Source organism: Myotis yumanensis, unplaced genomic scaffold, assembly GCF_028538775.1.
Source record: "Myotis yumanensis isolate MYYU_CA2020_CCGP unplaced genomic scaffold, mMyoYum1.0.hap1 SCAF_1, whole genome shotgun sequence".
Classification (NCBI taxonomy): domain Eukaryota; kingdom Metazoa; phylum Chordata; class Mammalia; order Chiroptera; family Vespertilionidae; genus Myotis; species Myotis yumanensis.
This window is the reverse complement of record NW_027223752.1, coordinates 197,871,148-197,890,359: the sequence shown is the minus strand read 5'-3', so window position 1 is coordinate 197,890,359 and position 19,212 is coordinate 197,871,148. Positions and strand designations below refer to the sequence as shown.

The window sequence follows — 19,212 nt, the reverse complement described above, 5'->3', positions numbered from 1 at the left end:
GAACCTGAATTGCTAAAATTGGAGTGCTTTGGGTGTGTGGTAAGGAGGATGGATTTGAGACAGGTGTTATTGAAAGAGTTTGAGAAGAGAATAGATATAGTCAGAGACACATGAGTTCAGAACATTATCACTTTCTAAGTGAACTTTTTGAGTTTAGTTCTTTCACAATGTTTGTGTCTAGGATACCCTAATGATAAGGTAGGTCTGAACCTGGCAGGTTTTAGTCACACTAAAGTCTAAAGATCTTCTATTATGAGCAGTAGGGCCTTTTCTTTATGTCAATAGAATAAGTTTATGTATCCTACTATAGTTTATTACTCTAATTATGTTAACAACTAGGGGCCCAGTGCACAAAGATTCGTGCACTGGGGGAAGGGTGGGGGGGGGGTGGAAGGGGGGTCCCTCAGCCCAACCTGCACCCTCTCCAATCTGGGAGCCCTCAGGGGAGCCCTCTCCAATTCGGGAGTTTCTGTCTGTCTTTGCAATCATATGAGCGAATTGTCTGAGACCCCCAATCCAGTTTGGTTTGTTGCTCACAGAATAATAGAGGCATTTTTTTTTCTTTGCTCCATTGGTGGAGATTTCCTGGAAGTTATAGGATATCTTCCCTTTAAGTTTTCCTAGATGCTCTGATTTTACTTATGTCTTTCACTTTTGCTTTCCCTCCATCCCCAACCACAACAGCAACTTGCTCCAGGCTCACTTTGCTCTAGCGCAGTGGTTCTCAACCTTCTGGCCCTTTAAATACAGTTCCTCATGTTGTGACCCAACCATAAAATTATTTTCGTTGCTACTTCATAACTGTAATGTTGCTACTGTTATGAATCTTAATGTAAATATCTGATATGCAGAATGGTCTTAGGCGACCCCTGTGAAAGGGTCATTCAACCGCCAAAGGGGTCGCGACCCACAGGTTGAGAACCGCTGCTCTAGTGTCTAGGACAGCCCTGGGCAAACTACGGCCCGAGGGCCAGATCCAACCCGTTTGAAATGAATAAAACTAAGAAAAAAAAGACCGTACCCTTTTATGTAATGATGTTTACTTTGAATTTATATTAGTTCACACAAACACTCCATCCATGCTTTTGTTCCGGCCCTCCGATCCAGTTTAAGAACCCATTGTGGCCCTCGAGTCAAAAAGTTTGCCCACCCCTGGTCTAGGAGATCCTTCTGCCACCAGAACTATGATTCCCAGCATTCCTGGTGCTCCCCACACTCTGGGTTTTCCCAGACTGAGGGATCTATGTCTCCCCAAGCCACTGGCTCTCCTGCTCTGCATTCCGTCCAGTGACCGAGGGAGCCACGTCTCCCCAAGGGAATGACCGAGGGAACGACTGAGGGAGCCATGTCCCCTGAAGCTACCAGCTTTCCCACTCTGCTCTATGTATGCAAATTACCTGCCATCTTTGTTGTGTTAATTTGCATACTCATGCCTCATTGGCTGGTGGGCATGGCTGGTGGGTGTGGCTTGAGTGTAGTGGAGGGATGGTTAATTTGCATGTTTATCTTTTATTATATGGGATAACCTTTATTCACATCAATAAAAAATTCTCTATAAATTGTTTAAACTAATTTATTTATGTTGATCTAAGTAATTGGTCATTACTTTTGTGTTAGAACTTAGGCTTCCGTGAGGAAGGGGCAGTGTTTGTTTAATTAGTTTCTAAAATAGATAACACTGTTAATGGCATAGGCAGTTTGAGATCAGCCATCAGTCTGTTGATTAGCTTACATGATATAATGTGCAATTTTTTTGCAGCAAACTATTGTGCTAACATTTAACATGTTTGCATTAGCATATTTAATTCTGCCAATAAAACTAAGACATAAATAACAGTATGTCCCTATTTGCCCTAATTTGAAAAAATAAAAAAATAAAAACGAGGCTTGTGGAGGTTTGATAAATTTCCTAACTTTTGCAGCTAAGATTTAAATTAAACATTCTGACATATAAATCTTTGCTATTTACCATGGTGATATACAATTACCTGAAATACAGGAATAAATTAGCTAGCTGGAGGTGAAAAAATATTTTTGCTATCATGAATAGGAAGAAAATACTCAATTTTTTTGCATTGAATTATTTCTGACTCAATCTAATCATGTTTAGTCCTTAGGGTATGGGTGGAGTCCTCATGTACCTGTCTCTCCTAGTTGTTCCAGATGCGTCGGTAGCTGTGGACTCACCTTCTGAAGCAGTGCGCTGCTGTCAGGATCCATGTCTTACTGATCAGGACGCCGCCACAGTGATGCACGCCATTCAGCTGTAGACTGACTTGCCATGGCCAGTCTCCTTCCTCAGCCTTTGTGCCTCCCACGACTCTCTCTTCAGACAATGATATTAGGTTCGGATGGGCCCCGCATTCTAATGAGAAAAGGGCATTAGTGTTCTGGGGATATCATGATTCATTTACTTTTGGGAGATGTTGCAAGAGTTCATCATTTATGACTTTTATGTATTCTGTCTTTTATGTATTCTTTCCCAGGAAATGCTAGCCCTTCTAAAAGCATGATCAATATGCTATATTTTTAGGGTACTTATGTGACTACTGTTGCCTCTAAACTGAATTTTAGAGAACATTTCTGAACTTAATTGATGTGCCGCTTCAAATTCTGGAACAGCTTCAGAGTTCTCTGGAATTCCTCATGAGCTGGGGTTGGTCATGATAGGTCATTGTTGGGTTCACTAGGAAATTTCCATCTTCTTTGTAGCCTCACTACTCAGACTATTGTGACCTGCAATATGGGTATCCCTGGGAGCTATGAAAAATGTTGATACTGTATGGAAACAACCTAAGTGTCCGTGGATGAATGGATCAAGAAAATGTAGCATGCGCGTGTGCATGCGTGCACCCACCCACCCACACACACACACACAATGGAATAATGGTATAATATTTAGCCTTAAAAAGAAAAACATCCTGCCATTTGCAATCACATTAATGAACCTTGAATGTGTTATGTTAAGTGCAATGAGCCAGACAAAAACAACTACTGCATGGTATCACATATGGAATCCTATCTAATAAAAGAGAAACATGGTAATTAGCTGTACCTCTGCTACTCTTCCCATTGGCTAATCAGGGAGATATGCAAATTAACTGCCAATCAAGATGGCAGCCAGCAGCCAGGCAGCTGACGCTAACAGGGAGGCTTGCTTGCCCCAGTGACGGAGGAAGCCAGGTTCCCCGCCTGCCTTGCCGGCCTCTCAGCTGCAACTCTAAGAAACATTGTAACAAATATAGAAGCTAAACAAAACCCCAGAAACCTCCTTTCAGTCAGCTCGGCTTCAGCCAGCAGGATTGCAACATTGTTTCAGATACAGAAGGTAAACAAAGGCAAGAAACCTGCTTTTAGCAGCTGAGACCTGAGAGCCGGAGCTAAGCCTCAGAGCTAAAGCTGGCCCAGAATTAAAAAAAAGGAAAAAAGGAGCGGTTGGGAGCTTCAGTCACCCGCCAGCCTGAAAACGGCCCTCAGCCCCTCACCCAGACTGGCCAGGCACCTCAGTGGGGACCCCCACCCTGAAGGGGGTGTGACCAGATGCAAACAGCCATCATCCCCTCATCCAGGCTGGCCAGGCACCCCAGGGGGGACCCCCACCCTGATCCAGGACACCCTTCAGGGCAAACCAGGCAGCCCCCACCCATGCACCAGGCCTCTGTCCTATATAGTAAAAGGGTAATATGCCTCCCGGCACCGGGATCAGCATGACAGGGGGCAAAGCCCAAACTCCCTAATCGCCATGCAGCTCTGTGTGTGACAGGGGGCGGAGCCACAACCTCCCTATCCGCCCTGCTCTGTTTGTGACAGGGGAAGGCGCCCCAACCTCCTGATCAGCCCTGCTCTGTGCCTGATAGGGGGGAGCTCCCCAACCCCCTGATCGCCCTGCGGCTCTGTGTGTGCTAGGGTGTGGCGCCCCAGGCCCTCCCTCCCCCCTCCCGGGGCCCTGCTCTGTGTGTGATGGGGTAGAGCCATAACCTCCCCATTGGCCCTGCCCTGAGTGTGACAGTGGCGGCACCCCAACCCCCTGATCCGCCCTGCTCTGTGTGTGACAGGGGGCGGTGCCCCAACTCCCCTATCGGCCCTACTCTGTGAGTGACAGGGGGGAGCTCCTCAACCCCCTGATGGGCCCTGCTCTGTGCGTGACAGGGGGCGGTGCCCCAACTCCCCTATCGGCCCTACTCTGTGAGTGACAGGGGGGAGCTCCTTAACCCCCTGATCAGCTCTGCTCTGTGCGTGACGGGGGGAGCTCCCCAACCCCTGATGGGCCCTGCTCTGTGCGTGACAGGGGGTGGCGTCGCAACCTCCCTATCGACCCTGCCTTGAGTGTGACAGGGGGCGGTGTACCAACCCCTCAATCGGCCGTACCCTGAGCGTGACTAGGGGTGGCATCACAACCTCTCTATCCACCCTGCTCTGTACATGACAGGGGGCAGCGCCCCAACTCCCCAATTGGCCCTGCTCTGAGCCTGACCAGGGGCTGCCCCTAGGGATTGGGCCTGCCCTCTGCCACCTGGGAGTGGGCCTAAGCCAGCAGGTCGTTATCTCCCGAAGGGTCCCAGACTGTGAGAGGGCACAGGCCGGGCTGAGGGACCCCCTCTCCCCCCCGAGTGCACAAATTTTTGTGCACCGGGCCTCTAGTCCTATATAATAAAAGAGAAACATGCAAATTAACTGTCCCTCTGCTATGCTCAAGCCACGCCCACAAGCCACATCCACAAACCAATCAGAAGCGAGTATGCAAATTAAACCAAATAAGATGGTGGCGGCCACGGAGCTGGAGTGAGCAGGAGGCTTGGGTTGCCCCCGGTGATGGAGGAATCCAAGCTTCCCACCTACCCTGGCCGGCCCTCAGCTCCACTCAAGGCTATAAAGTTTTAATTATAGAAAATAAATAAATCCCAGATACCTGCTTCCAGCCAGCCATGGCTTCCACTCAAGGAGGGGCTGGGAGCCTGGGTTGCCAGACCTGGGCTCCGCTCAAGGCTACAAAGTTTCAATTATAGAAGATAAATAAGTCCCAGAAAAAAAAGGAGAGTCTGGGAGCTTGGATAGTTGGGGGGCGTGGCCAGCCTGAAAATGGCCATCAGCCCCTCAGCCGGGCTGGCCAGGCACCCCAGCGGGACTCCCCAACCCTGAAGGGGCTGTGAGTAGCCTGAGAACAGTCCTCAGCCCCTCACCCAGGCTGGCCAGGCACCCCAGCGGGACTCCCACCCTGATCCGGGACACCCTTCAGGGCAAACCAGCCAGCCCCCACCTGAGCACAATGCCTCTATCCTACATAATAAAAGGGTAATATGCAAATTGACCCTAACAACAGAACGACTGGGAATGACTAGTCACTATGACACACACTGACCACCAGGGGGCAGATGCTCAATGCAGGAGCTGCCCCCTGGTGGTCAGTACGCTCCCACAGGGGGAGCTCTGCTCAGCCACAAGTCAGGTTGACGGCTGCCAGCACAGTAGAGGTGCTGGGAGCCTCTCCCGCGTCCTCAGCAGCGCTAAGGATGTTTGACTGCAGCTTAGGCCTGCTTCCAGCTGGCAAGTGGACATCCCTTGAGGGCTCCTGGGCTGCCAGAGGGATGTCTGACTGCCAGCTTAGGCCTATTCCCCCAGGGAGTGGGCCTAAGCCAGCAGGTGAACATTCCCCGAGGAGTCCCAGATTGCAAGAGGGTACAGGCCGGGCTGAGGGACACCCCCGAGTGCACAAATTTTTTTGCACCAGGCCTCTAGTCTTAAATCAAAGTCAAACTCATAGAAACAGAAAATAGAAAGTTGTTGTCAGGGGCTGAGGGAGATGCGGGGGGAAGAATAAGGAAATTTGGTGAAAGAGTACAGACATTTACCTATTAGGTGAATATAGTCTGAGGATCTAATGTAAAACCTAGTAATTACAGTTGATAATACTGTATTGCATAATAGAAATGTTCTAAGAGAGTAGATCTTAAATGTTTCACCAAAAAAGGTGGGGGAGGGGTAAATATATGAGGTGATGGAAGTGTTAATTAACTACATAGGGGAATCTTCCAAAGTTTGACATTGTCTAATTTATATTTCAACTTGCAACTTTATTTGTTAATTATACCTCAAAGCTGAAAAAAGAAAAGAAATATTGACTCTCAGACCCACACTAGGGAACAAATCAGAGACTACATTTCCCCCTTACTTTATTGAGAAATAACTGATCAATATCAATTGTATGTTTAAAGTGTACAATGTGATGAATTGATATACCTGTACATTATTGAATAACAAAGATCAAGATAACACATCCATTACCTCACATAGTTAACTCTTTCCTATGTGTGTGTGTAGTGAGAAAGCTTAAGATCCTGTCATTCTCAAAAATATTTTGTAGATCTAAAGTAATTCCTTTTCGGAGAATCGAAGATGGCGGCATAGGTAAACACCGGAGATTGCCGCCGTAAACAACCACTTCAAAAATACAACTAAAAGTCGGAACGGACATCAACCAGAACCACAGGAAGGCTGGCTGAGGAGAGACTCTTCAACTAGAAGCAAAAACAACAGCATTCCGACGCTCAGAGGAGGCGTAGTGTGGAAAATTTAAAGGTACGGTGGTGCGGTGGTGAGGTGGTGCGCGCGCAAAGCGGGCTGGTGGCTGAGGGCGCGGTTGTCGTTTTCAATCAGGAGTGAGTCTCAGACTCTGGGCTACAGATCCGGGCGAGTCTCTAGGGACCCAGACTCAAACGGGAGAAGCGGGACTGTCTGGCTACGGCCCCTCCGAGGTTTGCAGCGGTTACTGGGACAGAGAGGCAGAGCCCCTGGGGACGGACTGAGAGCGGCCATAGCGGTTCCCTCCCCCCGCCCTGTTGATCCCGCCCGCCCAAGCCCTGCGCACAGCCATTTGCCGATCGCCTCAGGCAAAGGCTGGATTAGCGCCTCCCCAGAAGACAGACGTTTTCCGCACAGCTGATTCCTACAGCCAGTCGGCCTGGTGGTCAAATCCCTCTAGTGTTAACTACAACAATTAAGGCTTGGCTAGAACAAGACTGCGCACAGAGACCACAAGGGGGTGCACCAAGAAAGCATAAAAGATGCGGAGACAAAAAAACATGACAGAAATGGAGGATATGGAGCTAAGAATCGCAATTTTGAGGGCTTGCCATAAATTTGTGCAGAGCCTCACGAAAACTAATGAGACCCTCGATGCTACGATAAAGAAATTAGAAAGTAAGCATACACGGACTGAAATAAAGAATATTATACCCAATAGCAGACCAGAGGAGCACAAGAATCAAACCAAAGATTCGACAAAAAACACCCAATTGGAAAAGCAAAATGAAAAAAGAATCCGAAAGTGTGAAGATAGTGTAAGGAGCCTCTGGGACAGCTTTAAGCGGACTAATATCAGAATTATTGGAGTGCCAGAAGATGAGAGACAACAAGATATTGAAAACCTATTTCAAGAAATAATGGCAGAAAACTTCCCCCACCTGGAGAAAGAAATGGACTTACAGGTTCAAGAAGCGCAGAGAACCCCAAACAAAAGGAATCCAAAGAGGACCACACCAAGACACATCATCATTAAAATGCCAAGAGCAAAAGACAAAGAGAAAATCTTAAAAGCAGCAAGAGAAAGAGGCTCAATTACCTACAAGGGAATACCCATACGACTGTCAGCTGATTTCTCAACAGAAACTTTGCAGGCCAGAAGGGAATGGCAAGAAATATTCAAAGTGCTGAATACCAAGAACCTACAACCAAGATTACTTTATCCAGCAAAGCTATCATTCAGAATTGAAGGTCAGATAAAGAGCTTCACAGATAAGGAAAAGCTAAAGGAGTTCACCACCGCCAAACCAGTATTATATGAAATGCTGAAAGGTATACTTTAAGAAGAGGAAGAAGAAAAAAAAGGTAAAGATACAAATTATGAACAACAAATATGCATCTATCAACAAATGAATCTAAGAATCAAGTGAATAAATAACCTGATGTACAGAATGAACTGGTGATTATAATAGAATCAGGGACATAGAAAGGGAATGGACTGACTATTCTTGGGGGGAAAAGGGGTGTGGGAGATGCGGGAAGTGACTGGACAAAAATCATGCACCTATGGATGAACACAGTGGGTGGGGAGTGAGGGTGGAGGGTGGGGTGGGAGCTGGAAGGAGGGGAGTTATGGGGGGAAAAAAGAGGAACAAATGTAATAATCTGAACAATAAAGATTTAAAAAATAAAAAAATAAAAAAAAATAATTCCTTTTCAAGTTTCTTTTCAAGTAATTTCTTGAAGATTGCTGAGAGTATATCTTAAACATTCTCACCACACACATACAAACAAGGTTTATTTAAAATGTTCAGCTGAAACTAATACAAAATAATATTGAATATGAACTGTAATTAAAAAAATTAAAAATTTTAAAAAAGAATGAAATCTACACTAATAAAAGACAAAGATGCTAATTGACCATACCTTCGCTACACCCACCAGCCAATCAGAACGACTATATGCAAATTAACCCAACCAATATGGCAGTTAATTTGCATATACTAGCTGGGAGCGAAGACTGAAGACAACGTAGAAGGAAGCCTAGTGCTGCAGAAGGGAGCAAAGTGGAGGCGGCGGAGGCAGGAGCAGAGCCAGGGCGCTGTGGGTGGCCGGGACGCTGTGGGTGGCAGGAGTGAGAGGGTGGCGGCAGGCAGCGGGAGGCGGGCAAGCAGAATAGGCCCTTGATGTCAGGGAGGGATGGGACCTGAGCACTTGGCGCAGAGGGATAGGACAAGCTCCATGGGAGGGAACAGAGTGGAGCTGAGCTCACACTCAGCCTCGGACTTCAGTTTCCTGGTGTGTCAGGTGGCCCTCCCCGCCTTCACTGAGTTGAAGGTTCAGCTCAAAAGACTGAGAGCCTCCAGGGTGGTTGGGAAGGCAGTTGTGGGGGGGGGGGGGCGCTTGAGGCTGGTGGGAGAGAAGATTGGCTGGAGGTGGGGCAGCAGGGCTCCCGGATTGGCTGGATTGGACAGGGCGGGGCTAACCTTTGAGAGGTGCGAGGGGGAGTGTAAGGGAGTGTGCACACGCATGTGCCACCGGCCTGCCAGCTTTACTCTTGCACTGCGACTGTGGTGGCAGCGGAGGTTACTACCCGAGCCCAGATGGAGCAGAGGCCGGTGGAGCAGAAGGACATCCCGGCATCCCGATACCAGATGGCGTGGCCCGCGGGTCATGGCCAAAGGGGAGGGCACCGAGAGCAGCTCCACAATGGGGCTGCTGCCTACAGGCATCCTCCAAGTGGGTGAACGCCAGGCCCAGGGAAGGTGAGAACCTGGCATCTGGTGGAGGGCAAGGGGCAGCAGCATCCGTGGAGCATGCGAGGTGTCGGGGGTGGTGGACATGGCCATGATGGCAGGCTAGGCCTAGGGGACCCTACACACGCACAATTTAATCGTGCGCTGGGCCTCTAGTAAACAAATAAAAATCTTAAGAGAGCCCATGATCACCGCAATGGCCAAAGCTGAAGTGGGCTGGGGTTGGCCAGTCACTCAGTTCCTCTCAATCCCCACTTGCATGATTTACTTCCTCTGGTTTATTACTAAGAAATTAGAGGTAAATCACCACCACCAATTTCCATTGCTGGACCAGCTCTAAGGTAGTGATACTGTTTCAATATGACAACCATCCAAAGGCTTTTCTTTTTTTTTTTGTAACGGACTTCTCAGATAGAAAAGGTCTAGACTTCTATTAAGAATATACATGGACTGTGGACTGAAGGGTCCCAGGTTTGATTCCAGTCAAGGGCATGTACCTTGGTTGCGGGCACAACCCTGGTGGGGAGTGTGCAGGAGGCAGCTGTTCCATATTTCTCTCTCATCGATATTTCTAACTCTCTAACCCTCTCCCTTCCTCTCTGTAAAAAAATCAATAATATATATATATTTTTTAAAAGAAAGAATATACATGGAGCCCTAGCTGGTTTGGCTCAGTGCTTAGAGCATCAGCCTGCAGACTGAAAGGTCCCAGGTTTGATTCGGGTCAAGGGCACATGCCTGGGGTTGTGGGCTCAGTCCCCAGTAGGGGGCGTGCAAGAGGCAGCCGATCAATGATTCTCTCTCATCATTGATGTTTCTATCTCTCTCTCTCCCTTTCCCTCTGAAATCAATAAATATATATATTTTAAAAAGAATATACATGGAACATATATTCCTTTGTTGTATCGCCAACCAAATCCTCTAGAAATTTACTTAAGCATATTTTCACTAAAATGAAGAAACATGCATTAAATATATAATAAAGTTGAACAACACCCATAGAGTAGCATTATCTTATAACATCATTTAAGTATCTGAAATAGGCCAGCTATTGAGGTATATTAAATTACTTTCTGAGTACATTTTATCATCAGAGAACTGCTATTTTCTAGTGATTATATTTCAGCTATCCTAGCCAGAGAGTATACAGAATGACAGTGGAAAGTAGTGACTTGTCCTTTAGGTTATCAACATAAAACTGGCAGCACATTTTAAAATTTTAAAAAATTTATACTTTATAATTAATGTAATTCCACAACAAAGCACACTATTCCGGTAGTTAGGAGAAGCCATATAAACAATATTACCCAACATAAATGACAATTCTACAGAAATGCCACCATAGGACCAGGGCAGGAAAAGCTTCCCAAAGCTGCCAAGAAATTTTTCACGAGGCCACACTTGTTACAGATTGGGAGGAATGCCACTGCTACGGCTTCTTTCCCCAAGGAGGGGAAACCTGAATAGCACTCTATCACCAATGGAATCAGCAGTGTCTTATCTCAACAACATCCCACGTGAGTGAACTAAGAATAAAGGTATCACCTCAATAGACGCTGCCTTGGCAAAGGGCACAACTGACTTGACCACTTACTCTGTATATTCTGGTAAATCATATTTGCAGAATAATTTTAAAAGTTACCTTGATTGAACATATTTACTGCTTCCTGGTCATCAATAGCTGGTGTCAAAAAACAAAAAGACTGAGATTAGTACATTAAGGACTGTGTGTAATTTTATTGTAGTTTCTTAAAGGGTAGCCCTCAGACACCCATAGTCAGAAACACTTGGACAGCTGCTAAAATACAGCTCCTCATTTAGTAATGACATCACTTCCGCCAATTGCTAGACATCTGAAATGGCCTTTTAACTATTTCCTTCTTGCAATTTTCACATCTTATTGGTTTCCACATTTTGTACCTTCTAGCTTCTAATTTTCCTTTGAATTAGCCCCATTCTCTCCATCCCTTTGGCTATTGCATTAGTTCATGCTTTCGTCATTTGACACCTATACTCTTAAAATAATCTTCAAACTGGGTTCCTTTGCACTTTGCATGCAGCCATCTCTATTTTACCAGGCTGATTTTTCTAAAAATGTATATCAGGTCATATTCTTCTCTGTTTGAAATCAGCTTCATATTTCCTATAAGCTAAATCTAAACTCAGACAGGCTTATGCTCTCTAAAATAAATCTATGCAAATTTATTGGCTGCCAGTAGTTACACAGGGCTTTGGTATCTCATCTGCTGTGTCAGAGGAGCTAAAAAATCCTTTTAGAGGCAACAAAAATAAAAAGAGCTGACCACTGCTTTTCCTTCTTAGAATAAGAGAGACTTGACTTCAAATCCTGACGCCCCTACATGTTGACTCAATTATCTAGCTTTTCTGAGTGTTAACAATAAAAATATAAAACAGGATTGCTGTGAGGATTAAACAAACTGTAGTGTCTGAGTGTCAGCCAGTCAGAAAGGACATGACCAGCCATGGAACTGGAGCAGTGTCTTGGAGGTCTGTTCTGTGCCAAGAATTAACTCTTTACTTGCTGGCAGAGGAGATGGGAGTCCAGGGTAAGACTGGGAGGGCTTGGAGGGGCTGGGGAGAAAACTCTGTGGTCCTGGTGCAATGATTGTTTACCAACAAATTTCAAATTGCTTTCCTCTCTGTTCGTAAAATGCAGATTAAATAGCAGTCCAGTGTGGGAGCCACCAAAATCCTTTAATCTTGAATTTATTGTGAGAGAATCATGGTTTATTAAACGTGTTATAAGACAAAGTTGGAGGAGTGTCCTTAAATTTTATGCATGTACTAAGTAATTCCTTTCCTTTAGTCATGCAACAAATATTAATGGAGTATCTATTATACTAGATACTGAGTAGTAGAAGGACAGTAGGATCAACAAGGCAGACTAGTTCTTGCCTTTAGGAAATGTACAGAAGAGGATGAAGATAAACAGTACAAAAATCACATAAATAATTTTGTGGTTTTCTTTGAGATAAATACTATGAAGGTAAATGAAAGAGTCTGTGACAAGGGTAGGTAGTTGAGTAATGGAGGTTAGAAGAGGTTTACATTAGAAAGTAATAATTCTGATGAAAACTGACAGATGCTCAGGGGTGATCTAGGGAGTATTATAACAAATGGGAGCAATGCGTGCAAAGGCCCTGAAGCAGGAAGAGAGGAGCCTGGCAATTGGAGAAGATGAAAGTGTGGCCAGAATGAGGATGAGAGTGGTATAATACGAGGCTGGAGGGGTAAGTATGAACCAAATCATGCAGTGCTTTAGATGAAGTGGCTATATCCTTTATTGTCCAAACCAGGACATTTAGGGGGCAATAATTATCATGGTTCTTGGGATAACTGGCATGAACTGAGACAGTCCTGGGCAAACCAGAAAATATGGTATTCCACTTAAAGGTGTCTGTGTGTGTACGTGTGTGTGTGTGTGTGTGTGTGTGTTTTGTGGGAAGCTAGGGGAGGCTTGTAAGCAAAATCATTTGTATTGTAAAACATTTCCTTAATGAATTTGTAGAAAATAGATTGGAAGGGGCCAAGAAAAATATATAAGGAGAGCAGTATGAAGTCTGGTGCAAAAGTTCAAATGAGAGATGATGTTGGCTTGAACTAGAGAGGTAGCAATTGAGATGAAGAAAATAGACATAGACTCAAGAAAGGCAGAAGTAGAGATAATTTTCAGAAAGAATATAAAGATATTGCTAAATTTCCTAATTTCCTTCTTTATTCTACAAGTATTTACTAGAAATCTTACAGCTGCATGCTCTGTTCTGAGTGGGGTCATTAAATGGGTCCCTGACTTTGAGAAGCTATTTACCATTCCTGTAACATACATACAATTGAACACCTGACAACATTTCTCATAAGGAGTATTGAAAGAGAAAATTAATAAAGAATTTTTAATAAATGAAATTTACTATATGAATTCTAAATGATTCTTTAAACTTTAAAATGTCTCATATAGAGGGCTACATGTTGTACCTAGCTTCATAATATATTGTTTTCACAAAGTTTAATTCCAGGGGGAAAAAAGGCCAGTTTCTCATTAATTTAAAACATGGGTTAGTTACATTGAAGGATATATCGAAATAAAATGGTAAAAAAACAAGGTACTTGCCTGCTACATCAGTCGGAGGGTTTATTTCCAAGTTTCCAAACTTATTCAGTATTTGATGTAAAACAGACTCAATTCTGCTTTTCATTGTTGCTGCATTGTTATTTCTAGAGAATTTAAATTTCATAATAGTATCTGCCATCACAGCACTGCCTTTTTGCCTGAAAACCATAAAGATATTTTTAAAAATGGATAATTATGATAATTTTCTGCCACAGACAGGGAGATTATATTTGCAATTCAAAAAGTGACAAATGATTGGTACCTACTATAAATACGGAACTTCTACAAATCAGTAAGGAAAAGACTAACAAGAGGAAAAGTAGAAAATATATAAATGTGCAATTCAAAGGAGAGGGATCCTTAGTGAAAGATAAACATGTAAATAGCTGCTCACACAGGACAGTGTTTTATACTTAATAATTTATTTGATCTTCATAACAACCCTGTCAAAGAGTCATGTCACTTCATCTTGGGAATTGTGAATAAAAACTGGCTTTTCAAGGGTAATCATTTCCTGATGTGTTTGCTTTCTGTAGCTCAAATTCTCCATTAACACACTATATTTTAATACAGAAGGGATAGGGGAAAAGTGTGTGTGTGTGTGTGTGTGTGTGTGTGTGTGTGTGTATTTCAGGCAGAGGGAATAGCTTATATAAAGGTCTGAGTTAAGAAGAGTGAAGAACTGAAAGAAGTCTAGTGGAGTAAAGAACAGTGGAAAGTAAAAGATAAGATCAGAGATTGTAGGAAGAAGTCAGATAAAGGAAGGTTTAGTAAGTTTTTTAATACATATATGTATTAAAATACATATATGTCTCTTTGAGACATTTTATTTATATATGTATTAAATATATATATATACGCATATATATACACACATAAATATATACATATATAAATACATACATAATGTGGATTGAAGGAAAGACAGAAATTAAAAATGACTTATATTTCTTTCTTTAATAGGTTAAAGCTTTTGCCATTAATAGAGGTATGCAACACTAGAAGAGTAACATTTGGTGAAGGAGAGATGATAGGTTCAGATTTGGAAATAGGTTCAGCTAAGGGTAAGTGAATAAAGGGAGAGAAAATACAGATAGCTCATTCAGTCCTACATGTTTTGAGAGCTGGTGGCTAGTACAGAGACTTTCACAAGAAGGTACTAAGGCAAATGTGCACTGAAGTGCATTTTGGAAAATACTTTTTTCATGGATTCTGCCCACTCCTCTAACTCTCAACAAAATTTATTGTCCAGAGCTCTATCTCCATGGCTTCTTATTAGGTGACTCTACAGAGAATAAGAAAAATTAATTTTCTTGTAGTATTAGTATTTGAGAAAGAACAGAATCATTCTTCTTTCAAAGACGTTTGCACGTTGTTTGTAGAATTGAGCAATGTGGGCATTTGAGGCATTTGTGGTAGGGTTAGTGAAGGGTGACTATTTTAGTTGTGAATGCTTGTCTTATCACATCATGTAAATAGGTACACATTCAATTAAGGCAGGAATGGCAAATAGCTAGCATGCAAGCTGCTACTCCCGCTGTTATTAATTCATGACAGACATGCTTGCATTTGCCACAGCATCTTTATATTACAGCATTCCAGGCAAACAAAAGCCCAAAGCCACTTTTGATGTTGGCTGTAGTGTTCTGATCTTGGATGTATAAGGCCAGGACCACAGCACTGCATAACGCCAGGGGGCCCTGTTTACAGAGACTGCATTGTGAATGGCATCCACTGGATTTATACAACAGGACAGCCCTGTTACCATACCTTCACCCAAATCTCTCTCCGCCCCTTCCTCTTTTTCCTACCAAAAATTAAATGTAGTTATTTATATTAGTAGGTAAATAGGTCATATCTGACATGTTTTGTTTTTGTTTTGGCATTGTTTTTTAAACTGCTTATGATACTATTCTCATAATATTGCATTGAATTCTGTGAAAGTTTCATTCATTATTCATGCTGTGAATAAAAGTCAAATGGGCCATATTGCATCCAAGTTTCCATACTTTTTGATGTTGTTCCACTTACCTCAGTTTGACAACATGAGCTCGGATGAACTGATTTCTTAAATCTGATTTTTTGAATGTTGTAGTAATCTGTAGAAATAAAGGGGGGAGGAAACCCTCTGTAATTACAGTTCTTCTTCTCCTTAATTTGCTCCCAACCTCGCAACATGAGACTTATGTAAATGAGATAATAGGGACTGAGTAACTAGTTCAGCTCAGTTTAGTTCCATTCCATTTCAGAACACATGGGATTGATTTAGGCAGGTTATATAACCTTTTGATGCAGGCCCATTTTTTTCATTTATTGCACAAAGATGATAGCGGATAAGATGTGTCTCACCAGAAGACATTCTAAACACACTAGATGCTTTACTCAATGAGAGACCGTGTTATGTGATTTGGTGGCAAGCCAACATTAGGGAAGTCTACTGATACTGCTTATATTGTGAAATCCTTTTAACAACTGCTTTTAAAAGTTAAAACCAGATTAAAATGGGTAGCAATGGAGATCTTGAAGAGAAGGGGAGAAAAAAGCAAAAGGCAGTCTTTTCCTTGATATTTCTAATTAATATGTAAACATCAGGTATTTTTAGCATCAGTTGGTAATTTCCTGACCTGCCCTTAGCTATCTCCCTGAATCATTGCTCAGTCCCAGCAAGGATGGCCCTCTTGAAGTTTAGCTTTACAGTGAACGAGGAGTGGTTCTAGGACTGGAACAGTTCCCCCAAATTGCAAGGTCAGATATAGTAAGGTTTTGTAATTGAGAGTGGATTCCATTCCTTTATACTGTGAGGTTGCACCAAGGTGGAGTTGGATATGAAAAGATGAAGGTAGGGGAATAAAGTAGCATGTTGAATGCTACAGTAAGCCAGATTTTGAAGCCAATTCTTTAAATTGTAAAGTTTATGCAATCTCTATTACACCATCTTGCATTTTACTTTTTCAATATCCATTTCTATAGGCAGATGTCAAACCAACCAGCTGTTTGACAAAATGATAATTTCTTTTCTAGAGAGGCCTTGAACATTTTTAAGAATGAGACTAGCATTTTCTCAGTTAGCTGGTTGAAGAGGATGGAAAACTTCACAGGTGGAGTGAATGGCACATGCAAAGTTCTGCAGTGGGAACAAATAGGTTGTGTTTAAAGAATACAAGAAGGCCAGTGTGAGCATGCAGCATAGAGAGCAAAGGGGCTAGGGTGATAGGAAAGGCCAGACCATGCAGCATTATCTTAAATAATGGGAAGTCACTGACATTTTTTAAGTAAGAGGAAAATATAATCAGATTGCAATTTGAGAACAGTATCTCTGGCTGTGTTATTTCTTGGGGAAGAAATAATGCCAATTAGTTATGGTGCTATTTTAGTACTCTAGAATAGAGGTGATGGCTTGGATGCGTGTGGTGGTAGCACAGAAGGAGAGATATGAATGGATTTGAAAAATAATGTGGGATAAAACCTACAAGAATTGGTAATGAATTTGATATTTGGAATGACAGAGAGCAGTATGTCAAGGGTGAATTCTAAGTTTTTGGTTTGAAAAACTGAATAAATGACATTATCATTAATGTGTCTAGGATTATTAGAAGAAGGCTAGGATGGCGTGAAAAGATCATGTATTTGGTTTTGGGACATAATATATTTGATTTTTTTTTTTAAATGTCAAGTAGAGATATCAAGCTGGCAAATGGGTGAAAAGGTCTGAAGTACAAAAGAAAAGTCTGGGCTGGAGAAGGAGTGAGTCACTAGGATACGTTTTGGTTGAAGTCATGCTCGTAGATGAGATTATCTAGAGATAGAAAACAGTGTGAGAAGAGAGGAGGGAACAGGCCAAAGCCTTGGGGAATTCAACATTAAATGGCCGTGTAGAGGAGCATGAGCCTGTAAAGGTCATAGAGGAGTGGCCAGAAAGGTAGGAGAAAAAAACAGGTGAATAGGTGGCACAAATATCTCTCATGGAAATCACAAAATCATAGACTTTTTGTGTTAGAAAGTACTATAAAAATCATCTAGCCCAACAAATTTATTTTACTTATGAGTAAACAGAACCAGAAAAGCGAAGTGAATTGCTTAATATAATAGAAGGTTCCAGGACTAGTTCACTGCTCATTAAGTAGAACAATGTTGTCTATGGGACAAGGATAATGAGGGTACTGATGTTACCAATGGGAAATTATATGATTCTTGGATTTGTGGTCAGGAGACCTTGGTTTAAATTCTGGTTCTACAACTTTCCAGTTGAATGGCCTTTGATGTTTCTTAATCTCACAACCTTTGCTTACTGGCCTATAAAAATGATTTATTAATTCATATGGCTGTTATGAGTTGAAGGTTAGATAATATATGTCAAAGTGCTATGTAAATTATAAAGCACAATTTTAAAGTATTAATGTTATGTTTTAAATGTTTTATGTGTTTTTACAGAAGGACAAATGTATAAGATTACCAAAATCATACATCAGAAAAATTTCACAGGAGATCTTGCTTTGACAGGTGTTTAAATAGATCCTAAAGCCATAGTACTCTAAGTAGTTTGGTATTGTGAGGCAAGATAAATCAGTGGTAGGGAGTAGAATACAGAAAAATAAAAGGAAAAATTTAGTGTATGATAAAGGTAGCATGACAAATAAATCAATTACACTATTTAACATATAGTTTTGGTACCACCACCTAGCTATTTCTTGGGAAAAAACTGTATCTCTATCTAACTATAAAATAAATTTCAGATGAATCAAAGATAAAATTACAAAAACTGAAATAATTAAAGTACAAAAAAGGAAATGTGAGTGAACATGTTAGAATATTTGGAGTGGAGAAAGACATGTTTAACTTGGCATAAAAGTAAGAAATCATTAAAATGATTGATAATTTTAGCTACATAAAAATACTGAACCTATTGGGCATAAAAAAAACCCCTACATTATAAACTAGGTTGAAAGTCAAATCCCATATCAGGAAAATATATGCAACATGAATGATAGATAAATTTTAATATTCTAATAAAGAAAGCCCCCCCCCCCCAAGATTATGTAAAAAGGACAAATGCTTCATCCTATATAATAATCTTATATAAAAAAGGGTTGTATGTAAATAGACCAAATGGCAGAACAACTGAACAACCAATCAAAGTGTAATATGCTAATGATATGCTAAGGCTGCTCAACAACTCACTATGACGTGCACTGACCACCAGGGGGCAGATGCTCTGATAGGTGGGTTAGCTTGCTGCTGGGGTCCGGCCAATCAGGACTGAGCAAGATGGGCTGGACACACCCTAAAGCCCTCCCACAGTCTGTCCCCAGCCCAATCTTGCACTGGTAAGGTCCCTCAGCCTGGCCTTCGCCCTCTCCCAATCTGTGACCCCTCAGGGGATGTTGGAGAGCCGGTTTCAGCTTGTTCCCACAGGCCACTCCCCTTGGGAGGGAACCAGATGCTGGGCTCATGGCTGGCAAGTGCTGATGTGGCAGCACAAGCCTCTCCCAATTGGGACTGATTGGGCTCAAGCCCATGGCAGGCACAGTGGGGCCAGAATGAGAGAGGGCGGCAGGTAGGAGCTTCAGGCGGCGTTGGACTGTGGGTTTCCACCAATCCCTGCAGGCCACTCAGAGGGACCATCTGTGCACAAATTTGTGCACTGGGCCTCTAGTTAATAATAAAATGGGCACTCTCATGACCAGGAAATTCATAAATAAAATAATAAAAATGACTTATTAATAGATGAAGGCAGGCTAAATTATACTAGTCATCAAAGAAATGCAAATCAAAATAATGACATACAGTGGAGCCTTGACTTACGAGTGT

At 42.6% G+C, this 19,212-nt stretch overlaps 1 protein-coding gene across 1 annotated transcript in view; it reads right to left on the bottom strand.

Annotated features, from left to right (window-relative positions):
- Positions 1-19,212, bottom strand: part of TMPRSS11D (transmembrane serine protease 11D) — a 51,725-nt gene that overhangs the window by 13,737 nt on the left and 18,776 nt on the right. The window contains exons 4-7 of the mRNA XM_070410191.1: positions 15,436-15,503; positions 13,405-13,562; positions 10,918-10,956; positions 2,188-2,365 (exon numbers count right to left, since the gene is read on the bottom strand). Coding sequence (XP_070266292.1) covers positions 2,188-2,365; positions 10,918-10,956; positions 13,405-13,562; positions 15,436-15,503 — 443 coding nt within the window. The remainder of the gene's footprint in view (positions 1-2,187; positions 2,366-10,917; positions 10,957-13,404; positions 13,563-15,435; positions 15,504-19,212) is intronic.